The sequence below is a fragment of the Bombus affinis genome, chromosome 8 (assembly GCF_024516045.1).
Source record: "Bombus affinis isolate iyBomAffi1 chromosome 8, iyBomAffi1.2, whole genome shotgun sequence".
Classification (NCBI taxonomy): Eukaryota; Metazoa; Arthropoda; class Insecta; order Hymenoptera; family Apidae; genus Bombus; species Bombus affinis.
In genome coordinates, this window is record NC_066351.1 from 12,025,156 (window position 1) to 12,038,009 (window position 12,854).

Consider the following 12,854-nt stretch of genomic DNA (forward strand, 5'->3'; position numbering starts at 1 on the left):
CAAAGATTGATGTCTTTTGCATGCGGCACGCACTTCATTTTCACCAACGGTGGCTGTCTTTATCGAGAAGGCACGTACGCTCGTACTTTTCGTGACGATTAACGGAGATGACGTTGCGCTATTCGGACAAATCTATACGATGGTTTACCGCTGCTTCAGAATGTCCGTTCCGAAAGAAGACGCAAAACCGTTCGTGAATGGACCCGAAAGGTGATAAAATACCACGGAAAAGAGAGAAGGGTGTTTCGTTAATTGGCCGCAATTAACAGCATAAGCTTGCGATTCGCTACCGTCATTCGTTCAAACGGAAATCACCGACCGTCCTTTCAATACGCTCGTGAGATTTTCTCTCTCGATTATATACGTTGATCGAATTACGAACGTAGTTTCCAAACTTTTCATACGTATCGTGCAATTAAAACGAAGAAGGATAATCAAGATCGAAAAGGTATCGTATACGTGCAACGCGTACAAGAGGCTGATAGTTTTCGGAACGTCTACTAAAATCGAAAAGTATATTTTATTTCGGAGATAGAACGTAATGGATTTCATTCATCGGACCTAAGCGTAGGGCGTGTCACGATGTCGACGAAGTTACACCTAATTTCGTATAATATAATCGAATATTTCTTGCGAATTCTCACGATGTAGATATCTCGGGCGTACAGATCCGTGGCCATTCTTCGATAGCGATATTTATATGATCGTAAAGGTAGTGAAAAGCAAAGTTTGATAATACAAAATGCGTTAACGATTCTCGGTTCACCTAGATATTTCCAGCAGTTTGATAATAGTTCGACCAAGGGAATGTTATTAAACATGGGCTGTGGCCCGTCCTCGTTCTCATAAGAACACGTACACGAGATGTTTACCTAAGTTATTTCAATATAGTCGACCATAAAGTTGCAAACATTATATCAAACATCATTCAGAAGTATTTCCTTAGAATATAGAAACATTTAGATGACACGTTAATAAATCTTTCAAAGAATTTTCAAACAAATTCAGAATAAATGTTTCCAATCCGTTATGGAAAGAAACGTTTGACCTTTCTATTGTCAGGACTAATCCCTGCCTTGTTAAAAGTACAAAACGGGAACTACTTATTTATATCGAAACGCTGTAACGGTAATCGTTCTACATAGAGAGAAGCGAACAAGGACGAGAAATTTCTTCTTACCTTTCCGATAATTACCCTTGACTTGCACCGTCCTCTTCTTTCTTCGTAGATATCCTTTGGTTGTACCGGCAGTCCCGTTTTGGCTAATACCGCCGCTTCTGTGTACGATACCGGAGTCTTTGTCCGGCGTTCCGTAGGACACTCGCGAATTCGTAGCCCCGGTTTCCGGAAATTCTATTCGTATCACACTCGTGTCGCTCGAATACAATTCGCCGTTGTCAATTCGTAACACACGTAATCTGTAGCCGATTCGCGAAAGTGCCGTAATTCGATGTTGGCTTGTGGGAGCTCGTTAACTGTCGTTAAAATCAAGAAACCAAATTGTTGCTAACATTGATAGATCGAGAAGCGCGATCGTTTCGTGAAACTCACTTGGGCTCACGAGCCCGTGTATTTCGTTTAAAAGCGACTAAATCTCGGATAGTCCCTCAGCGGTGGACTTCTCTCTCTCTCAGCGGCGACGATACACGGCGGTGACGACGGACGACGCCGTTGCTTCTTGGTACCGCCACTCGATAGCGCTGCCTTCGTCCTCCCAACTCGTCCTCCTACCTTCTCCCTTCTAGTCCCCACCAGCTCCCTTCGAACCAGCCTCTACCACATCCACGGGGAACACATACGCCAACTCGCGAGGCTCGGTGTGTCGCGGTCCGTGTTTCGCCCAGGATACTCCCGTGATGTCCGTGAATTCGCTGGCTAACGGAGACGAGGATAGAGTGCGCCCAAACTTCTCGCTTATTCTTCTTCGACTTTTCGCGCCCCCTCGTCCCCCTCTGCCCTTATAGCGCGTGTTATATTTTTCTCTTTCTCGCTACCTTTCTCGCTCTCTCTCCCTCTCTCTCTCTCTCTCTCTCTCGCTCTCTCTCTCTCTCTCTCTCTCTCTCGATCGAGCTACTCGATGGAACACACACGAAGATACGAGGGAGCGCCGGCTCCCGTACGTCCGAGAAGGAAGGCAAACCTCCAACGTCGGAGAGAATATCGCGGACTCTCGTTCGTTCTCCTACCTTCTCTCATCGCATTCCCCACCAAACTCGTGACCAACCTCTGCCTCGATGGACACACGCGTACGCCTGATCGGACGCGCGCTGTCTTTCTCGCGTGAACACCGACGCGATATCACGTTGCTGGAGTCTCGAGGGGGAGCGGACAGAGAAGAAAGAATTAAATAGGTGTGTACGGACTCGTGGTCCGTCCTCCTGCTCGCTCCTCTTACCCCCCTCCGACCTTCGATCCACGGTTTAGTTGGATGCAACACTCGCCGAGAATTTAAACAGCGATCGTATTACGCGTTCCACGTAACGAGGAAAAGGAAGCGCGCGAGTCCTGGCAGAATGTTCAGCGCGGACATAAAAAAAGCTTTCCGCCGCCCGCTGTCGCGTCCGATCTTTCCGACCAAGCGTTACCGGACTATCGACACCTCCAGATACCCGACGATTCTCCGCGGCCAGCTAGAAATTTGCGAATGTGATCTGTCAGTCACTGGGAAATAACTTGGCTCGCGCAGCCCTGAGCGGCGTGCTCGTTTCGTTAGGCGATCGTCGGGCAACCGGCACTTATCTTCGACGCGCAATAAGAAAACTCGTATATATTTTTGTAGTTTGATACGAAAGAGGGAGAAGCGATACCTTCGCAGCGACCTCCTCCTACTACTTTCCTTCGCTCCCCACCATCGTCGAAGGATTCGGTCTACCTCGAAATCCAAGCGAGCGCACGACCTCGAAACGACGCGACGTCTGGGCTTCGCGAACCGCGGCAAACCGAACGACCTTACCGCGACCGGCAGCTATCGGGACGTCGCGCGTTGAACGATATCGTTTAAACGGCCGCAGCTAGTTCACCGTCCCGAAATTCGGGAAAAATTTCGGCAAATACTGAGCGAACTCGGTTCCGCCGTTCGCCCTGTTCGTTCCACGCCCCACCACTGGTGCACGCGTTTCGCCTTCACGAAGCGCACTCGCGCGCAGCATCCTTCCACGGAACACTCATACACACGAAGCCGACGGTGGGAAGCAAAAGACAAAGACGGCAAGTAAACGCGCAGCCTCCGCATGGACCAAAATGGCCGGTCGCTAGCCGACCGATTGGCGGGATGGAAACGATAGGGGCGTGGTGAGGTTACGCCACGTACCTTCCAACCGGTCGACGATAAAAATAAAGATCTCGCGGCCAAAGTGGGGATGAAAATGGAGGGGAATCGAAGAGAAATACCGAGCAACAGCGTGGAAAGGGGACAGCGGGAGTGCAGGGTGCACGTTGCATTCGTTACGCGTTTTCGAGGGGCGAACGTCGCTAGCGGGGTAAGGATTCGGTGAGTAGGGGGAAAGGACTTTTTTATAGATCCCCTCTGTCCTTTTCCGTCGAGCTTTGCTCTCTCCGGGCCTCTCATTCGTCCGTTCCTCTCTCTCGCTCGCACGAGCGCGCGCGCGCTCCCGTTGTTTCGAGCTTTCTCCCTTACACCGTACCGACTGTATCTCTGTGAGAACGTATGCGTCGCGCGAAACGTACCATGGGTACAGGGTATATACGCGCATGCATACACCAGAGTACGGTGAACGCGAAGCAGCACCTATATGTTGGTGCGTGTCACGCGAGCGCGCGTGTAGATCGGTGATCGTCATTAAGAGAGATGCTAATTGAAGGTAAAACGCGGTCGAGCTGTTGGCTCGGCCGCGGATATACGCGTATACCGTCCTCGAATTGCCAGCAATATTTTTCCATATTCCACCGTATCTCTCGCTTCTCTTTGTCTTCTATCTTTCTCCTTCTACTCTTCGTGTCTACGTTACGTATCTACGTTAAGAAACGTCAAAGTTCGTCCGTTTTCGTCTCTTACTCGGAGGTTAGCGAACGATGAAAATTCTCCTCGATATCGGTTTTCCTTCTCGCTGTTCGACTGGCTCCTCGCGTTAACTCGAGGAAAACGTAAATAGCCGGTTCGCAACGAATTCGACGAATCGCAGCCGGCATAGAGATATCGTTGGTGAGAGTCGGCTAGTCTCGTGCGTGTCGCGTGATCCCGCACGCTTTCGATGCCCATTTTCGTATCTGTAAGCTACGCTTCACTTCCGCGTACCTATAATTTTCTAGCGCGGTTAACCTCTTTCTCGTGCACTCGCCCCGTGTAATTTTACTCGAACAGATATGTTTTTGTACGGTTGATGGGTCGAATTGTATCGGCACGATACACGTTCGGCTGAGTGTCTCCGCGCGACGATATCCCTTCTAGCGGGTGTCGGTCTCGTGGACATGGCCAGGCGACCGTTGTTGTTTGTTTGTATATGCTATACGAGCAGCCGGGGCACGGCTGGTTGCATTGGTTGCAATGAAAAGAGAAAGGGGAGGTAGATGCGTATATCGTGTTCCATTCTATGGAAACAGGCGTACGGTGTGTGCGGTTGGGGCACGACGTTCTAGCCTGAAAATTGAATGTCAGCCAAGGAAGAGATGTCACAATATTCCGCATGCCTGCTACCTAGCTACGTTTCTATTGCGTTTCCTTTCTCTCTTCTTTCCTGCGCTTCGCTCGTTGCTTGTTTTCCAGAATACAAGAAGAACGCGGCAGACCGTCGGGTATTCATTTTCATAGGGTGTGTTTACTCTCTCGACGGTAACATCGGAGGGTAGCTGCGAACACAAATAACGGCACAACCAGGAGAGAAAAAAAAAAAAGGAACAGGCGAACGTGTAACTAAAAATGTGCGAGATGCCAGAGGCGTTTAAACGTAGCGCGAAATGATAGCAGAACGGGTGATAAAAAACAATAACGAAATATCGTCGCGTGCAACGGGAATTATATGATCGAGTTAGAATAAGCCTTCTTCTTTTAAATAACGCATAATATTAGGATTTTACGCATCCATAAATTTCACGTTGCCTTCACGACCTCCCAATTTGCTATCTTCCGAGTTGACGCGTAAATCAACGATCGCCTCGTTGACCGAGAAATCCTTTCGGCATCTGTGCAGCCTATTGGCCGCGTCTTTTCTGAAAAAAGCGTGTCCTGCTAGGACACGAGGTTACCGCCGTAATCCGACGTCCGAATGTTTGACAGAATAATTTTCACGTTAGCAGGGTGCATTATGCTCCTTTATGCTCGCGCCTGGCCCTACGTATTGTCGCCGAAATAAGCCGTATCCCACACCGTACGCGCCCCCTTAGCTTTTATGCGCTTTTGCGCGTATACCGTGACCTCACAAAAACCGGGCAACCCCGTTATATAGTTACACTCGACGAGACACGAAGAAAGAGCGACGAAGAAGGAGAGATTAGAGGACCTAAGCCAAACCTCCGTCTCTATACATATATACGTCCAAACGCATACTTGTACAAACCATACGTTTCTTCCTCGATACTTCTTTTTCATCCTCTCGCCGACTTGCGACCTTTCCTTTTTTCACCAACCTCATCGCGAAGCTGCTTTAACATTCGCGCACGCACGAACGATTCTCTTCTCGTCAGGCTAATTAACGAAACAACCGTGGCGCGATATCGTTGCAAGTTTTTCGACGAATCGACGAGAGTCGATCGAAGATGGTAAAGCTAGTTAGTCGCGTGAATGCAACGAGATAGTGGCTCTGTCACTCGACACCAAATCAGACGGAATCTGTCAAAAAACTGTCACCCGACGACAATGGACCGACCTCTGGCTCGAAAATTTTACCTACGCGGTGAAATGAGACCGTAGAGAAAGAAGGACGGGACGCGACAGGAATGTAAGTAGGAGGGCCTTTGCCACCTATATTTGACACCTTTCAGTCCAATAAAATAAAATGGTTCGGTGGAATGTGGTCTCCCGTTCGAGACAGAAGTGGCGTTTCTACGTCAGCCGTATAACGTCCCTACCAGCCTTCTCTCCAACGATCTTCTCTGTCTACCGGCCGAGTTCTTCTGAAAGCCGAGGATAATATCTCGAATCCTTGATAAGGGTTACTTCCTTCGTCGACTTTCACCTCGGAATCTTAACGTTTTATTCCTTTTCGTCGGATCCACGTACGTAGTTTTCTAAAAATCGAGTTGTCACGAGAAAAGAATTTCGTAAAAGTGCGACAAAGTGTGAAGCAACGTTGCGCCGTAATGAACGCGATCCGAATGCTTGTAAAAGGATTAAACACCAGAGAATAACGCGGTAGCTTAGAAAGCTGCGTTAGTTACACATCCAAGTTCGGTGAACCGTGACTGATAGCACTGCGGTCGAAGCATTATCGAGTATACGCGTCTTTTCTACGATTTTAATATATCTTCGCTATTGATTTTTCATAGAGACTGCAACAATGTCGTCTCTATTGTGAACGATAACAGTAAGCCACTGGACGATAAATCGTAGCGAATTTTTCAATCTGTGTCGCGAGTTGCCGTTTATGAAACGATAAAATATTTGCGATAAAACGTAACAACTTTATGCCGTATCGAACGGACCTCGAGTTCGATGAAAACATCGTATAAAATTAAATTACGGCCATTGAACGTAGCATTGTTTGATTCTTTTCGAATTGGCCGTATCTTGAAAATTTCATTGAACGAAAGAAGCACGGTCGTAGACACGTGCAACCATCATCGCGCATATTTTACGATCGATCTTTCGCGGATTTTCAAGATCAACTCGACGAATGACTGGACGAAAAACACCCTTCGCATTTCCATTCGTCCTAATCCGATAGGCATCGTTCCTCCAGATGTATAAACGAGTTGTTTGTATTGAGATGCGTGGGACAGATATATAATCTAGTCAATTTGACACCCTCCTCGAGGGTCTAATGGGTGCTTTCAACCCAGAACGAACCAGTTATGTAGAACTTTGTTATGCCAAATGGTCGAGCAGGACTGTGCTTCGATGCTTATCGCACGGCGATTCGTTTGTCTTCGAAGGTTCTTAATTTTATTAAAAACTTTCTTTCGCCGTAACGTGCAAATTAATAGCCGTTTAGTTGGACTTTATGTATTCTATGAACACAACGTCAGAGAGAAGGAATAAAAGCAGTTACGTCCGTTTTACAAATTCAGCTTTTCCATTTCTGCATTCTTCACCAGCGTGTTTGATATCGAATGCATCGGAACCTCGGTGTATTTTTTCGGTGGTAGAAATCTGAAACGACACGGCCATGCTCGTGAATAGTTTTGCCATTTTTCGTCGAAATTAAAACGAATATATCTCCATACCTCTGAACTATCGGTGGAAAATGATTTCTATCCACTTCGCTTAGATCGTTAACGCCGAACAGAAAACTGACTATCGTTCCGACCACCATCGATATCAGAAAACCGACCAAAGCGTAATACATGAACGATATGGTAAACAAAATAAACGGTTCGTCGTTCGCGCTCGATGGAATGTCACCCGTGTTCATCGTCGTTTGGTTCGACGCGATCTCCGCGTTTAAACAATCCTCGGTCGACGTAGGAAGAGGCGGATAAATTAATCGTTTTTGAATCATGTTCACTTGAGCCCCGACTATGATCCAAATCATGGACAACATGGAAAGTAATCCACCAGCGATAGCACCTTTCGACGTTGCCCATGGTACTAACATTCCCAGGGTGAATATACCTAACATCGCGCCACTCGTTACACCGTGAAGTGTCAAAGAAACTCGAAAAATATCGCCTAAACGATCTACGATGAAAACCAGCGACATACAAATTAATCCTATGACCACTACGATAGCCTGAAAATCATAATGTTGTTAGTTGTTACTTTTCCCCAAAAGGACGAGCAAAGATGACACTTTACGATGTACCTTCATAATTTTCGCTGCTCTCTTCTCTTTCTCGTTACTATCGGGTAAACAAGGATCGATGAAATCCTCGTAAATTGTACCAGCAACAGTGTTCAAATTAGCACTCATCGTCGACAGACCAGCGCTGACAAGACCGGCTAGAAAAAGGCCAGGTAGTCCTGGGATATCTGCAGCAACGTCCAGCACATAATATGGAAGTAATTGGTCGCTCCTGGAAATTACCTGCGAACCAATTGAACCTTTACATTTTTTGTTTTTTGTTTCTTTTTTCTTTTTTTCTTTTTTTTTTTACGACAGAGGATGTAATTAATTTCTATTTACATAGAAACGAAAGGTACGTACGTGTGTGTTTATAGGATCACACTTATGGTATCTAGCGTACATTATAAGACCGGTAAAAACGGATATCCATTTTATAGCTACCATGCATAAACCCATAAAAGCTATTGCCCTAACGAAATAGAAACCTTGTTCGTTACAAATTTCTCTCACTTTCGAGAACCGTTATTGTAGTACTCACTTATGCGCTTCCTTGATATTCGGCACAGCTAGAAATCTTTGCATCGATACTTGACTGATACCGAGCCCTGATAACCACGTCATCGTCATACCCACTGACATGGCCCAAAAAGAATTTCGAACGAACGGACTTGGATCCATGCTGTGACGTGTGATAAACAGCAAATTAGGAGACGCTTCGATACGAGCTAATAATAATAATAATAATAATAATAATGAAAGTTCTATAGACGATCATACTTCCAAAACACTATTCTGCTACCCTCTTCCGATATTCTCCAAGTCTCGAATATACCGCCTACAGCCATAGTACCCAATATGAATACCGCGAATAAACTTCCCAACGTTACAGTCATTTGAACAGTGTCAGCCCATACGACGGCTTTCAATCCACCCTAAATATTTTTCAGGAAGATATTCATTATCGAAACGAACGTATTGTTAGCGTTATTGTTCAGGATGAGTCGCGGGACGAGCCGCTTTTTACGAAATATTCACGTAAACGTTTTAATTACTGGCCATATTTAGCGATAATATTTTAAGCTGTGTAAATATTTGTCAAAAATCGACGCGACAAGAAGACGGCCTGTATAATTCCATGTTTAATCGTAATTATATTGTTATTCGTATCTCCCATATGATTTATCAACTACATAGTCCCTTATACGCGATAACGTTGGACATGTTTGTAAATATCGCGTATCGTCGTCTATCACTCCCATACGATTCGCGTAATTCCTAGCCGTTCATTCTTGCAACCGATGAAAACTGATTTTCTCGTGAGAACGTTCAAAGATCGTTCAACGGTCCAACCGATCGAGTCTATATGGTAACAGAGTTTCAATGTTATTTAGAATTTCGTTCTTTATAATCATAAAGCAAAAACCGAGTACCTTTGAAATGGTTTAGAACGATTATTTAAGCGTAACCTACAAGAAGGCCATTGAACTTTCCATACTAAACTCCGTCGACGCGAATAACTCGTAAGTCGAGAGTTAGTTAGACTAGAGTTCTTAGACGACGATTCTTAAAAGCTATTTAAAAGGAAAGTAGGAAGCGTAGATGAAGTAACTTACGATAGTCGTGTAGAATATGCACACTGTACAAATTATCGGGGTGATCAAGTGAAGATTGATGGACGTTGCCTGGGAAAATGCTAACGCTGGTACATATATGATCAGAGGGACGTAAATGATCAACGAAAGCGTGTAAAGAAACGAGGCGAATGTCCGAACAGGCCTCGTAAATCTCATCTCTAGGTATTCGAACGTGCTGGTCAGTTGTAATTGATAAAATACTGGCAAGTAGATAAGCGAAATAAGAGCACACGATATAATCGATGTAAAAATGCAGGCGGCATATTGTGTACCATACTGATATACTTCGACAGGTACAGCGAGCAAGGAAACTGCCGATATGTGACTGAAATAAATCAAAGAAAACAATTTCTAGTTTCAACATCGTGAAAGAATTATTTTTATCAACGCTTCGATAGATTCGCGTGCATTCGTTACAAAATATAATTTCCACAGCTTTTTACCTGGCAATTAAACTCATGCTAACTGGGAAACAAGACATTGTTTTACCTCCGAGCAAATACTCGGTAGTGTTATCCTGTTTCTTGCCAAAACAGCCGAAATAAATCCCTATGAGGACGCTGATCCCTAAGAGACCACTGAACAATGTGTAATCAGTCCATCCGAATGTAAGTTGTTTCAGTTCTTGTCCGAGCAGTGATCTTGTTTCGTTTTCTGTCATTCTAAAAACGATGAAGTTGAAATTGAGGATTAACTCACGATAGAGAACGTTCGTTCGCCGCTTTCGTTCTCGTCGACTTAAACTAAACTCTGGTCAGCTATTGCAACTGACAAAACTATTTCACCTTTCTTTTTATTTACAGTACGATAATGGTCGATATAGTACGGTAAACGATTAATAGTAGTTCAATATTTGTCACACTCGTGTATTGATCTATTTCTGTTACTCGTTATCGAAGATCGAATTCATCGATACGTAAATCAAGAATCAAAATGTAGCGTGTTAATTCGGGAGATTTGCGGAGAACGTCGATTAATGATCAATCTATAAATATGAAATTCAGAAATATGAAATTCGTAAAAAGACGGAAAAGTACTCGATGCGAGCTACATTCTCACTAATAATGATAACGTTCAGCATAATGTTATATGTTTAACTGATGTTGCACGAACATCTGTCTAATTTATGACAGGTAGATAAAGTTCCGTCTTTCGCAATGTTATGCAAATAGTTGAGTATCCTTAAACCAGTCTCTGGGCTGAATCTTGAGTTCTTCCGCTACCGATATCATTCTCATCTTGTTTGCTAAAAATTTTCAAGAATCTTTTTCGGTCATATATCCTTCATTCTAAGACGGAAGTGACGACGAACGTTAGGTCAAACGACCGGGTCCTGTCAATACGCATAAAAACCGTACTCGCGAATGAAAATGATATGGAAATACGAGCAATAAATTCCTTGGACGTTGAACAAATATCGTTCCTATCTAGAGCGAAGTAGTTTGTAGAGAAAGAACAACAGGATTGCTTTATAAGAATCTGCATATATTCCTTATTTCTGTAAATTTTTATAATTTTATAATTTTTTTTTTTTTTTTTTTTTTTTTTTTTTTTTTTTTTTTTTTTTTTTTTTTTTTTTTCTTATGATTTTACAGAATTAAATCTTAAGATATTCCATACAGTAACCATTCAGTTAACTCTTGTATTTTCTGTTGTTTCTCCATCTCGGTACAGTTTCCTAGGAGATCATCTAAAATTTTCTTTTCTTCGGAATCGAGTTCGTCCATGGGATTCAAAGGCTTAGTAACCATACTTGGAAGTGTAACATCGTAATAAAGAAATATCTGCAAACATTAATACTTATAATTTGTTTGATTTACAAACGAATAATAAACTTTACCTTATTATTGAAGCTGTTATATACGAGACAAGGTGTTGGAAAACCAGGAGTAACATTATAGTTACCAGTACAGAATGCTCTAACTGGTTCTTCAAATTGAAAACGTACGCTATTACGTTGTTGATCTAAAATGTAGGTTTGCCCGTCCCATGCACAAGCAACTATTTCATCAGAACCATCGCCGGTTACGTCTAATCGACATAGAGCGAATATTTGATGATCTACTTGCATCGACCTAAAAAACATTATGTAACCTGTATCGTTGCTAAATATTTGCAATTTTGAAATCTTACCATAGAATGATTTCGTCCTTAACTAACATTATTGTCCCATCTAAAGTAGCAAGAGCGTAAGGTTTTCCTTGTAATAAATTATTTTGTATATTCGCGTCAGTTTCGGTTTTACCTTTTCCTTTCGCATCTTCTATCTTATTGTTACTGCTATTATCTTGACACGAAAAATGCTTATATGTAGGTAACAAAGAATCCTTTTCCGACTTAATGTCGTAACCACCAAGAATTACGTTGCCTCCAAAAACATTACCATCAACCTGATCCCGACTAGAAGGATCAGTAGTTCCAAAAGCTTTATTCGTTTTAGAATTTTCGATCGTTGAATTTTTCCTACGTCCTTCCATGATACTAGGACTACTTTTCCTTATCTCTGATTGCGAATTATTTTTCTTAAATTCTAATGAGACAGATTTCAAGTTCTTACCACATTGCACTTCATTTAAAACACTCGATTTGAATAATAACTCTTTATATTCGTAATTCGACTTATTTTCTACTACACACTCTAGATCTCCGATGATTTCCGTTGAAATATTTTGATTGCGCATTCTTGATATTCCCAACGTTTGATAGTCTACGCAGCTCGCTGCTGTTTCGTTACTTTTCTGATTAATTTCATCTTCTAAATGACAATCTTCTGGATTACATTTAATTCGCATGAACGTTCCGCCAGGTTGAGCAACTAACAACGTTGGTGTTCCATCTGCCATATGCTAAATGAAAACATCAAAATTCGTTATTACCATAAATTAAAGAATTTACCTTTCTTTTATACAAATTTACTACACCTGTAATGTGACTGTTCCTATTTGATTGGCACATTCCCATTTATTCAATCCAACTAACTTTCCTCTACCTAATTCTAGATTACTTGACCATCTGTAAGATCTAACTACACGATCGGTCAAACCAAGTACCATTTCATTTGCACCATCTTTATCAACATCTGCTACTAAGACCATTTTTGTATTAGTTGGGATTCTTTGTACATGAACACACTCCATTTTACCAGATAATTCATTAATTTCATTATTGCCATCTATTTGATCTAAACTTGAAGAACTTGTCATGTTAACACCTGTTGCGATATCCGTGCTTGGATGGCCTATGATTTTTATCCAATAATATACAAATTATAATTATTTTTAAACAGCAATACAAAACACAATAATATAATTTGCAATTCAC

The 12,854-nt window shown here is 42.9% G+C and overlaps 4 protein-coding genes across 4 annotated transcripts in view; all 4 read right to left on the reverse strand.

The window, feature by feature from the left end:
* LOC126919187 (homeobox protein OTX2-A-like) overlaps window positions 1–1,352 on the reverse strand; it is a 32,985-nt gene extending 31,633 nt beyond the window's left edge. The window contains exon 1 of the mRNA XM_050727994.1: window positions 1,181–1,352. The gene's annotated coding sequence lies outside the window, so the exon portion shown is untranslated. The remainder of the gene's footprint in view (window positions 1–1,180) is intronic.
* Window positions 1–12,854, reverse strand: part of LOC126919189 (alpha-ketoglutarate dehydrogenase component 4) — a 53,231-nt gene that overhangs the window by 30,163 nt on the left and 10,214 nt on the right. The gene's annotated exons all lie outside the window — the stretch shown is intronic.
* On the reverse strand, window positions 7,036–10,691 carry LOC126919171 (sodium-coupled monocarboxylate transporter 2-like). The gene is made up of 9 exons (XM_050727946.1): window positions 10,319–10,691; window positions 9,977–10,195; window positions 9,513–9,858; window positions 8,677–8,831; window positions 8,438–8,578; window positions 8,260–8,368; window positions 7,918–8,139; window positions 7,340–7,845; window positions 7,036–7,265 (listed from the first exon to the last, which is right to left on the reverse strand). The coding sequence occupies exons 2-9, from the start codon at window positions 10,192–10,194 to the stop codon at window positions 7,172–7,174; spliced, it is 1,791 nt and encodes a 596-aa protein (XP_050583903.1). The 5' UTR covers window position 10,195; window positions 10,319–10,691; the 3' UTR covers window positions 7,036–7,171.
* Window positions 11,026–12,854, reverse strand: part of LOC126919170 (KICSTOR complex protein ITFG2-like) — a 2,275-nt gene continuing 446 nt past the window's right edge. Inside the window, exons 3-6 of the mRNA XM_050727944.1 lie at window positions 12,455–12,771; window positions 11,667–12,379; window positions 11,374–11,608; window positions 11,026–11,317 (exon numbers count right to left, since the gene is read on the reverse strand). Coding sequence (XP_050583901.1) covers window positions 11,138–11,317; window positions 11,374–11,608; window positions 11,667–12,379; window positions 12,455–12,771 — 1,445 coding nt within the window. The 3' untranslated portion in view covers window positions 11,026–11,137. The remainder of the gene's footprint in view (window positions 11,318–11,373; window positions 11,609–11,666; window positions 12,380–12,454; window positions 12,772–12,854) is intronic.